Here is a 12281-nt window from a genome sequence, read left to right as displayed (position 1 = left end):
TGAGGGTACCTGGACATTGAGGGACTGCGGATCAGGTAAGATCCCAGGCGGGATTGCTGCTTTAGATATTGTGAAGAGGGGGCGTCCAGCCACTGGTTAATGGGTGCAGGAAAATAGTCACACACATCCACACACACACACACACACACGTAACAAGGACTAATTGTAGTAAAGTATAAATGTAATACAATAAATAAACTTATGTCAAAAAAGAATGTTTTACTAGGAATTAACTTTAAAAAAATTTAAGTGGGGCTGGGGACGGAGCTAGGGGAGGGGCTGGGGGTGGAGCTAGGGGAGGGGCTGGGGGCGGGGCTAGGTGGCGAGTAGATTTTTTGGTTTGGCGAGTAGATTTTTGGGTAATTTGTCAAGCACTGATATATATATATATATATATATATATATATATATATATATATATATATAAAAGGTATCACCGAATACTGAAGAACTCATTTATTCTGCACTATATATATATATATATATATATATATATTCTGCATGTCTTAGGCAGGTCTGCAACCCCGCCTTTCCCCATCATCACCCAGCATACAGCACTTCCACTGCAGCAAGGGATTCTGGGAAATGACATGCAAATGAGCACACAGTCACTTTTTGCCTCAATAACCATTTTTAACATGGTTTAGCCTATCCCATAGCCTCTCTTGCATTCCCAGTAAAATCAACCCCACACTGATGAGACCCATCAAGGTCGAAACAGCTGTCTGTGGGTGGTTTTCTGGGTATGCACCTTAACCCTGGCTGTGCTCAAAGCTGTGACCATGCAGCAAGCTTAAGCCTATAGGGAACCATGTTAAAAATGGTTATTGAGGCAAAAAGTGACACTGTGTGCTCATTTGCATGTCATTTCCCAGAATCCCTTGCTGCAGTGGAAGTGCTGTGTGCTGGGTGATAATGGTGAAAGGCGGGGTTGCAGACCTGCCTAAGACATGCAGATGAGCATACAGTTGTATTTACATTTGCATATTTGCTTTGCTGTGGAGGGTTTTTGTCCCTTTTTTTACTCACCATAACTTAACTCAGTATGGTAACCCCCATCCTTTAGCTTCTTTGCATAGCCAGTTAAACAAACCCCACACTGATGAGACCCATTAAGGTCGAAACAGCTGTCTGTGGGTGGGTTTTTGGCTAAGATCAAGAGGATGGAGGTCGCCATGGAGCCCGCCGGGACCACCCTGCACAAGGAGAAGAAGAAGAAGATGACAAAGAAGGAGAAGCACACGGCACCCCCAGAGACGGTCCCCAGCAGCCAGGAGACGGACGGAGGAGGCCCAGCGGCAACCAGCTCCAGCGGCTCAGGCGACATTGCCACCCCCAGCGGCCTCACCCCCACTGCCAGTACCAGCAGCGGCGGCCCCAGCTCCAACCCTGGAGCTGGGAGCAGCAGCAACAGGAGGATCCCCCGCCTGGAACCCTGGATGAGGCAGACAGTGGTGATGCAGCTGAGGGAGGTCGACGGACAGCGCCCTCTATTGGACGCTGAGACCTTTGCCAAGGAGCTGGTGAGCAAAGCAGGCTTTACTCCGGACGAGATCCTGAGCATCCAGGACCTCAGGGGTGGCCTGTTTTTCGTCACCTTCGCCACGGCGGGAGCCTGCAGGAGGTACTGGGAGGCTTTCCAGACCCTGAAACAGGAGGTCCCCTTCTCAGAGTTCGATGTGAACTGCCCTATCCAGAGGGACGAGAAGAGGATCACTGTGACGGTGAGGAACCCCCATATCCCTGGAAAGGATATTGCTACCTTTCTGCGGCGCTCTTGCACCGTGGTGAGGGAGCCGAGCAGGATCAAGGACAAGTTGGGGTACTGGGTGGGAAAGTGGAGCATGGTAGTTCGCTTGTGGCCAAATCCAGAAGCGGCAGATCGGCTGCACCACCTCCCTCCCAGTTTTTCACTTGCGGGCAGCTCAGGGAGGATCTTTTACCCTGACCAGCCCCAGACCTGCGGTAATTGCGGGAACCTGGGGCATCAGTGGAAACAGTGCACCCTGAAAGCCTGCAGAAACTGCAAGAACACCGGACACGAAACTAAGGATTGTCCCCGCCAGAAAACCTGTGACCTGTGCGGAGAGACAACCCACATGTTCCGGGAATGCCAGCTGAGGGTCAGGAGCTACGCAGAGGCCGCGGCGAAAGGCGCAACACCGGGCGTGCCCCTGACAGCAACCCAGAAGGCAGCCAAGAAGCCCCCTGCAAACCAACCCGTAAAGGCACAAGGGGGTAAGTATCAGAAGGAGCAAAGGGAACAGGAGGCCACCCAAGCAGCGCCCGCTGCGGCTCCTGAGCCCGCTGCCCCTTCAGTAGCAGCCCCCACCCCACCCCTTCCCACCCTCACCCCTGCAGCAACACTCCCTCCCACACCCACTGCTGCTGCAACCCCCACCCTCCCCCCTACCCCAACCCTCCCCGCCCACCCACCACCCCTTGCCCCCTCCTCCCAACCCTCCACTGCAGCCCCCCCCACGCTCCATGAGGCTGCAGCCCCTCCCTCTGTAACACCTCTCCCCAGCCCCGAGGCTGTTGCACCCCCTCCCTCTTCCTCCCTTGCTACAGATACCGCCCCCATAGCCCAGACCGGAACGGAGAAGCAGGGAATAAAGAGGAGAGCCCCTGAGACGGATAGCCCGCACCAGGGGCTGGAGCAGAAGAGAGCCCAAATGCAAATCGGCGACACACACACACACACACACCTTTCCGTGTGGAGGACCGAAACGTTGTTTACTATGTCACACTAAATACAAAACTTTTTTTGACAACCTTGTGGAGTGCTGCCTCTGATATTCGCTCAAACGGTATCGTATTGCTTATATATATATATATATATATATATATATATAGATATATATATATATATATATATATAGATATATATATATATATATATATATATATATATATATATTTTTTTTTTAATAATTTTAATCAAAGATCTAGATTGGGATTTTTTGTTCTTTACTCAAGAAAAATACAATTGCTTTGTTTTGTTTACTATTCAGTTAATTGTAAATGTAAATGTATCCGGAGTATAATCAATGTGAAACGATGCAATCAGAAATATTGGCCATTTACGGCACACAAGCATCAGTGTTGCCACCTTCTACAGAAAGGCTAACTCGAAGATAATTTTTTTTACATTTGGCGCTTACCTTTGGCGGCGGCAGGGTTTCCCGGCATCCTCTGGCACCCTTCCAACATCCCCCCTGCAAATCCTGTCAACAAGCCACGCGGTGTCGAATAGCACAGCGTTGCCATAACAGGATGCGGTGGTGTCATGACAATGCACCACCATGTGACATCACGAAGTGTCCCGTTGTCATGGCAACGAAGCTCCAATTGACACCGAGCCGCCATATTGACAGGAGTTGCAGGGGGAGATGCTGGGAGGATGCCGTCGCATGCCGCCAACCGGAGGTTTACATGGTAAACCCGTAGGCCGGAGATACATGGCCAAAACCTGTAGTCTCTGGGTCAAACCCAGAGCACAGACTGACCTCTGTCAGACATACATAAAAATGAGGCATTTAGAAAAATGTGCACTAATCACCTTTAAAGTTTTGATCATAGTTGGATCAGTAGACCTAACGTAGAAACTCTTCAGATATGGTTCGAACAATCCCTAGGAGAAAAAAAAAAAATACATGGAAATGGATTTGTGATCACAACAACGCTGCATTTCTGTACAGTATTTCTTTCATGGCTCCCATACCTTTCTTTCAATAGACATTGTTGCAATATTCTGAAGGACAATATATTGTACCTCCCTGAAAAACAAAGAATTATAAAGGAAAAAAACGAAGTGCTGAAACAAATTAGCCATCATATACTGTACATCATTACACAAATGGGTGTGTCCCCTAAATGAGTGAGTGGATCAAAACAATGGCAGGATTAAGACTACTTCTAAAAACCATCAATCCCCAAGGAAACGCTTGTTCCTTTTTGTCCACTCTCTCCAGGCCTCGAGCATTATTTATTGAAGGCGGATTATTTGGGCAAATTTGTGCCGTTATAGGACAGTATGAAATTACCATGTCAGTTTAGCAGTGCCTGAACGGAAACCAGACTAATCTTTTAGCAATGGTTACAAGCTATAATTAGTAATGACATACCCCTAATATGCCTGGTGAGGTCAGCATGACTCTCACTGTGAAAGGGCTTAGGCTGGGGCCATAGAGGGGGTAGCAGGGCTGAGGCGCGCTGACGCTGAGGCTCGCCTGCTGAAATCTGCGCGATTTCATGCCCATGCAGGCGAGCCAGCGGGCGCGATCGGGAGGCGGGGGGAGACTGAGGGAGGCGGGGCAGTGACGTCGCTGGGCCAATCGCCCGCGACGCACCAACGTCAACGTCACGGACGCTGCTCCGCGCTGATTGGATGTTTTCAGCCGGCAGCGCTCTGAAAAACAGCTTGGCTGTCGGCTGAAAAATCCAGTGCCTCAGCACGCCTGCGGACGCTCGCGTGAGCCCCCTCTAAAGACATCCTCATGGAGGATGCAGGTTCTCAGCGCGGAGCGTCCGCACGGCTCAGCGCGGCCTCCCCTGCTATGGACTCGGCCTAATGCAGCAACAATGCTGTCAAAGTGGAGAGGCCTGCAGACATTCTGAATATACACATAAAGCAATTTAAAATAAAGGCAATTCAACAGCTATAAACTGTTTTTGTTACGCTCATCACTTATAAAAGTAGGTAACCCTATGGAACAATAAACGAAAGGTCTCACGTACCTGTGACCGCGGAGCAGACGTACCAGTGATTTAGCAACACTACTAGTTTCAGACTTTGGTGCTAAGTGCCAATAGAGTTGTGCTACTGCCATAACAACCTAAGGGAGACAAATGTGGTCATTGCCTGGCTCCTAAAATATAATTTAGTAATTAGGAAGCAACGTGTGTAAGAACTAAATTTGTAGAAATTATTGTTTTAATCGCTTAATCATTGTATAATTTTTAAAGCAGGAATCCATGCATTTTAATATATATATATATTTTTTTTAATCTCTATCTTTTTACTCTGAACCAATGTGTTGCCCAAAGCTAATTCCCAAGCTACGAGCTGCTGTAATTCATGGGAAATAATATTTGTCCAGTGATCACAATACAAACAAAGGATCAGTTTTGCTCTGGTGGCCAGAAGAACTACAGTAGTAATTCAGCTCTGGGGGACCCCTTTGGTTCCGGTACTGTTAGAACAAAAATACATGTAACTTGGCAGGATTACCATTATAAAACCTTGTTCTACACTTATATCATGTTCTATTCCTCTATTGCCCGTCACGTCATTTCCCTTTTTACAGATCTCAGGCAATGGGTCTTAAAGGCAGGCTTCACCGCTCCAAAAAAAAAAAAAAAAAAAAAAATTTTTTGTTTTTATTTATTTATTTAGTATATTGAAGTTATAATAAAAAAAATTGAACAGAACTGCCATATTTACTATGTTTATGACACAGGAAGTATTTTGTAACAGGGGGATCCCCTCAGAGCTGTTTGGTGGTACTCCAATGGCGAGACCACTCTGGCGGCCCATAGAAAATCAATGATGTCTCAGCTTTCTATTGGTAACCCCGGTGGTGGCCATGTTTGTAGTTTTTTTTTTTTAAGTCTCAACCGGCACACACAAAAAAAATACAATTATCTCCGGATGTTGGAGAACCACCAATCCGCTCCAAGGGACCTTCCAGTTCAGGTACAAATAAATAATTAGCAACTAGGATTGCTGGTTTAAAGCATTTCAATCAAAATCTTTTATGTTTTTTTTATAGATCCTGCTGTAATCAAATGGTCTCGGTCACAGAACGTTGAGCAGCAGAGATACATTACACCGCAACGCAGAAGCCTATGAAATCCATTATATGGCATAATTTACCTTATTTTGTTCCACATTTCTACCACTATTAGCCATATTTTCCCCCTGAACAAGAGTTTAAAATTGGGGAAAACACTTATATTAAAGCAGCACTGCAGGATGCAATGCTTATTTCCTTTTTAAATGTTTCGATTGCGATAGGATAGAATCAGGGGGTTTCCAGAGCAGAACACCATTAATTTCAGCTCCAGGGACCCCTTGCTTCCAGAGACACTTATTTCATAGGGGGTGCCAGTATCTCAGCAGCCAGCAGCTTGTGTGCCAAGCGAAATGGCAGTATTTAAATGTACTGCATCACGCAGGCCAATAGGAAGCCGTGATGTAATTCCTTTGCAGCTTCCTATTGGCCCACGTTACCTGGGGCTTTAAAAAGCAGAGCGATCCTGGCACCCGCTATGGAGGCAAGTATCTCTGAAAACAGGAGGTCTCCAGATAATTTTTTATTTTATTTTTTACAGTGATCAGCTCTGGAGACCCCCTGCTTCAATCCTAGAACAAAGACAAGAAAGAGCACACCGGAGGTCAGAATGGGTATGTATTACAAGATTTTAAAAAATATGCACATTTCCAATTAGGTCTGCATAAGTAAAGAAGATGATCCCCAGAGGTGAAATCCTTGACAAATCACTGGTTAGTGTCCCTCACAGTACTCTGCGCGCTGGAGTCTGAGTGTTCAAATGCTCGACACTTCAAGGTTCTTCTTTCACAGAGTGTGATCATCCACTGGATCTTAGCTGGCTATACAACCAGATGATGTGCAAAGAGAAGATGTGGAACGTAACCGCAACGCATTTCGTAAAGCTGTGCTTCATCAGGTACCCACTGATGAAGCACAGCGGTGCAAAACACGTTGCACAATTTCTCTTTGCACAGCAAGCCAGGATCCGGTGGATGCACGCACACCGTGAGACTCTACAACGCACCCAGAGAGATTCCAGCACGCGGAGTACTGTGAAGTACTGGCGATCGTCTTATCTAATTATGCAAACCCAATTGTAAGTGTGCATATACTTTTTTATTCTTTTAATACATACTGGTACTGTCCTTCGGTGCACTCTGTCTTCTTTCTTCTGTCTTTGGGGATCTCTGCTGAGATGCACGTGGGAGCTTTGCAGTGCTTCAGCACAGCAGACGCAAGGAGATCGAGCCTATTACCAATTGTGAAAGCACGAGCGCGGTTTTCTTCCATATTGGTTCAATGCTAGAACATTAAAGTATCACCATGATGTGTACCCAGTAATACACAGAAAGTGTGACTGTAGACAAAGCCGCACGGATTGTCTCCAATTACAGATTTCTAATTCAACTCTGTTACCCCAGTCTAGCGCTCTCCTGTGGCAGGTTTCTTTGGGTTTGTGACTATCCGTTGATATGAACTAATTTTCTCATACCAATATATGGACAAATACAAATGTTAAATTAAATATTTCATCTTAAAAATGTATTTAAATAGGGGTAAAAAAAAAAAAGTTATACCGCAGCATTTCTGCTTTGAAGCAAAGGTTTGGTATTCCGTAAAAGAAGCCTGTGGTCTGGATCCATCACATAGGGCTTTTTTTCCTTCTCCTCATTTTCTTTTACATCAGATTCGTAGAAATTGTTTGCATTCATATCCTCTGAAACATCTTCCTGCATGAAATCAACCAAATAAATTAAATGAAACAGAATCCCTCATATTCCCCATTGTAAGACAGAAAGGTTACTACAAAAATTCACAAAGCACTGCAAATACAAGTCATGTATATGTAGCTCCAAAATGTATATACCGGTAAAATACAAGAGCGCAAAATAGCTTCTATCGTTGTGGCAGAATATATGTATCGTCCTCCTTCACAAATGAAAAACATTCATACAAATCACTGGGCAATAGTCAGGGCACAATCATTCACAAGGAGAGAGGCAGGAGGATGACTTGGCTATACTCAGGACTAAACTTTTTTTCATGTGCCGCCCCACCCCCCCCCCCCCTCCATTTCTAACTGCAGAGCATGAGAGAGACAACAAAGAGGAAAAAAGGAGAGTCTGGAAACAAAGAAAACAGAGATAAGAAAAATAATTAACTATAAAGTAAATGTCACAAAAAAGAAAGTTTAAAAAAAATAAAAAAGGGGGGCAAGTAAGGAGAGACGACATTAAATATCTATACCGGAAAAGAAACCCAAGAGTAACTGCCATGAGAAAAAACTAAAATAGCAGGAGTAGTAAACTGATTTGAGAAGTATCAATACTTATGTGAAAAGAAAATAAACCAGCAAAAACAACCCGGGTTGGGAGTACCAATAATGTACTGGCACACTATACTCGTACATTGGTTTATTATATTATAAAAGTGTGCAGTCAACTAGCCGGCCAACTTAAATAGAGGAACATTAAAGCAGCAATCAAAGCAGACTTTTATTCCCATTTTTTGTTTTTACATAGGATTGAAGCAGAGGGTCTCCGAAGCTGACCCCATTAATTTCAGCTGTGGGGACCCCCTGCTTCCGGAGATACTTACCTCCGTAGGGGTGGTCGGTAGCTGCTTGGCTTTGTGATTCCTGTAATGGCGGAGTTGCGTCCTTCGGCCAATAGCAAGCAGTGCCGTCATCTGGTGCGGCTTCCTATAGGCCCGCGTGACTGGGGACCTTAAAAACCACTGAGATTCCAGCACCCTTACAGAGATAAGTATCTCAGGCAGCAGAGGATCCCCGGAGCTGAAATGAATGGTGTTCAGCTCCTTAGACTCCCTGCTTCTATCATATGTAAAAAGAATGGTGGTGGGGGGGAGAGGCAGCATGGATTGCTCCTTTACATCAGACCTGGTGTACAGATATTGGCACATTTGATAGTACATTATATTTTACTGATATAGTATTTTTAAATCGATATAAGTAATACAGTTAGTTAAATATTAAGTTATTGGGTTTAATATTGTTTCATATTGTTTGCTTAACTAAATTTAATATAGTATTTTATATGAATTATTTTATAAGAATTTTTAAAATAACATCGTTTAAATGAATATTATTTAGTATGTGTGTGAGAGGTAAGTGTGTTTATGATCGAGATGTTCGTATGTGTGAATGCATGCTTAAAAATAAGTAGTGTAATTATCTCAGTGCATATACATAAACATATATGTGCATATAAAAGTTTATGGGTGTTATAGGTCTGATCAGTACATAGCTACTTACCGTGATAATTAATAAAGAATATTTACATTAAGTGTGAATTTATTTCCATATTAAAATTAAGAAAAAAAGTAAATTTATATTTAATATATATTTTCCTTGAAGGATTTATTGGCTAACACTTTATTTGGCGAGTAGTTTCCTTCTAGGTGGAGACACTGCTATTAATTCTCCTGTGGGACGTCTGGAATATGTTCGGTCTGTCATATAGGTGGGTTAAGGGCAAAGAACACGGAACTCTGCTAGGGCAGGGCCACACAAACTGGGGGTGTGCGTGACATTTTCTGGCGATGAAGGGGCACAGCGCTTACAGAGGCCCTGCTCTCTTCCCCACAACATTGAAATAAAATGCCAGGGGAACGCACAAAGACTCTAACTGCCTCTTACCTGCTCTCCAGCGGCTTCTGGCAATGCATCGCCATAACAACGCAGCATCACATGACGTCATGACTGTAAAATGGCGCCGCCGCCACACACACACACACACACACACACACACACACACAGTTTATACCAGGCCCATCCAACTCAGAGTAGCTTGGGATTCTTTTTATGTGTTTTCCTTCTTAAAAATACATAGCGTTTTCCTTATTTAAAAAAGTATATGTACACACCCCCGCCTCACACACCCCCCCCCCCCCCCCACCCACAACAATTAGTTCTCCCGCCGTCGGCTCGCAGCCCGCATGGCGACATCATGTGGGCCGCATGCGGCCTCGAGTTGGACAGCCCTGGTTTACAGATACACATTTATATATTACATTTATACACATCTAATTTTAGATTTAGATTTATTCATATGGCTGTAGTGTCAAAAGAGTGCAGAAAGGAATATACAATTAAGGCTTATGTCCTTTGAAAAGCCCACGGTTGGACATAAATAAAATGTTATAGTGTTACTCTTTAAAACGCAATAACTATCGATCTAATTTAAATTACTCAATGCACAACAAGTCCCATTTGCAAGCAGGTTGTGTTCTTCAATATATTTTACTAGTAGCAGAATCCATTAAGAAAAACCACTGCGGAGATTTGTAATTCTATTATTCTAATAAAACACATCACAGTTTTGCTTACTTTGCTGTACCAGTGTTCTGGGTCATAGGGGGTAGTTTTCATAAGCAATATGCAAATCAGCTATTTCAGAGAAAAAACAAAGATCATGCTTATTTTAACTCAATGTGGTTTCTTTGTGCTTCCACAAAGCAATTAAGTTTATCATACTCTTCTACACTGCTCACTGCTTTACCAAATGCATTTGTACTTAGTCCTGTCTCTGCAAAACAGACACTTTCCTACGAACAGTGGACTAATGGTAGCGGCATGTTTAATAGGAGGACCGATTAGAAAAAATAGACATGTATACTGTAGGTATTTTAGATTTTAATGTCTTCATGGAACTAAATGCTTCGGATTGTTTTTACAGTGTACAAACGTCACCTGATCTATTGTGTTATAAGATTGTAAGATCTGATCGTGGTGCCGTGTACACACACACACACACACACACACACACACACACACACATATACATATACATACACATATACATACACACACACTTTAACCTGCAGCTCCTTCCCTGCTCCCCGCCCATGGCGCCTCCCATCTAGCTCCTTCCCTCCCCTCCTCCCCATTGGCTGACTCGCGTACCATGTGGCGCGTCGCCGCACGGGAACACAATTCTCTGGTATCCCCTGCTGGCTGACGCGTCACAGTACGTAGTCAGTTGGCAGTGAGGAGGGACTGGGACCGGATCGTGAGGCTAAACAGCAATAGTGAGTTGCGCTCACGCAGCCGCCCGCGCCACCGGGCGCAGCGGGTCCCAGCCCTAAGGTTGCACGGTTTACAAACATTGCCAGGATAAGCTTTCAAAGAAAAAATTAAAAAAACGTATACACCTGTAGGCAGTAGTGTAATGTCCTCTATGGGATTGCAGCGTATGTTTAACTACCGACAGTACTTAGATTGTAAACTCTTTAGCACAGGGATTCATTTGTTTTAAGCGGTTACCCTGAATGAACCTCCACATGTGCATTTTTGTACATTTGCAGAGAAAGATTCTCTGTAAGTTAGATGGTTCTTCGTTTGTACTTGTCAAGCGATGAGAAAGAAAAAAAAAATATATACAGTATAGCTATGTTGTGGCCAATTGCCACGTCTGACCCCTAATAGACAAACTCTGTAAGATAGGAATGTGTTTGAGTCAGAAGTCAGAAAGGGAATTCATAAACTGTACAGTTGTATCATAACACAGGCCCGGTCAAACTAAGAAATGTAATGCCACCTCTAAAATATTACTAGATTTAAAATGGTTTCAAAAGTTATAGAAATCTGGTCTTGAAAAAAACATTTCTATACTTTTTTTTCAAGGTTTATTTTATGTCAAGAAATACCATAAATGCTAGAGATGCTATATAAGTGTCTATTTAACACCTTCAAAGATGGCACTGAAGACAAGACTTCAATTAATTGTATATAGCAGACAAATCTTGCTTTTTGTGTTCATAACCAAGTTATTGAGGAATCAACATACCATTAATATCAATTCACTGAGAAAACAGAAATCACATGGGAATGGAAGTCATTAGTCTGAAAGAGGCGGTTTGTAAAACTTGACACAAAGGAAGTTATTCTACTGTATCTGCAATGTATATTTTTGTACAGTATAACTAAATGCGCTAACGTCCATTTGACTAAGCTCTTGAATTCATTAACCTAAAAAAGGTTTAATTTCCATTTTCCTGCATCAGCTTTATTTATGAAATGTTGTGCCCTATAAATATGCTGTTATTTTCCATAGTCAAGCACCCTCTTAACAAATCTTCTCATTAATATGTAAATTTAAAGTCAATCGGTCTTCTCTCTGACAGCACTATGAATTGCTAGTGCACTGTATAATCTGCTTTGACTTGGCATCCTCTATTTATCATCAAATATGTCAGTTAGAAAAATTATGGAAAATGTACTGCAATTGATAAGACTGCAATCTACTTTGTCAACACTTAATAGTTCCTCAAATCTTACATTTACATATAAACAGCCTAAATTCTGACCCATAATGATACAAATAAACTAAATTAAAAATCTCTTCTGCTGCACAAGATGGTCTTGTTATGGGAGTTCACTGAAGAAGGTATTGACAAAATCACAAAGTCAACCGATACGAAAATGAGGTTTTACTAATTTTCAATTTGCTAAATAAGCAAAGAGGAAAGGGATTTTGCATACTG

General features: G+C 43.2%; 1 protein-coding gene across 8 annotated transcripts in view; it reads right to left on the bottom strand.

The window, feature by feature from the left end:
• AP3B1 (adaptor related protein complex 3 subunit beta 1) overlaps positions 1-12281 on the bottom strand; it is a 285331-nt gene that overhangs the window by 207481 nt on the left and 65569 nt on the right. For 6 of the 8 annotated variants that reach the window (XR_012799929.1, XM_075591004.1, XM_075591052.1 and 3 more), the window contains exons 8-12: positions 10126-10185; positions 7355-7507; positions 4741-4838; positions 3725-3779; positions 3563-3634 (exon numbers count right to left, since the gene is read on the bottom strand). Coding sequence is in view for 7 of the 8 variants with exons in the window: in XM_075591004.1 (XP_075447119.1) it covers positions 3563-3634; positions 3725-3779; positions 4741-4838; positions 7355-7507; positions 10126-10185 (438 nt within the window). In the remaining variant the exon portion in view is untranslated. The remainder of the gene's footprint in view (positions 1-3562; positions 3635-3724; positions 3780-4740; positions 4839-7354; positions 7508-10125; positions 10186-12281) is intronic. The other 2 variants (XM_075591033.1, XM_075591014.1) reach the window with 1 other exon arrangement.

Source organism: Ascaphus truei, chromosome 1, assembly GCF_040206685.1.
Source record: "Ascaphus truei isolate aAscTru1 chromosome 1, aAscTru1.hap1, whole genome shotgun sequence".
NCBI classification, from domain to species: domain Eukaryota; kingdom Metazoa; phylum Chordata; class Amphibia; order Anura; family Ascaphidae; genus Ascaphus; species Ascaphus truei.
This window is presented reverse-complemented; position numbering and strand designations above follow the sequence as displayed.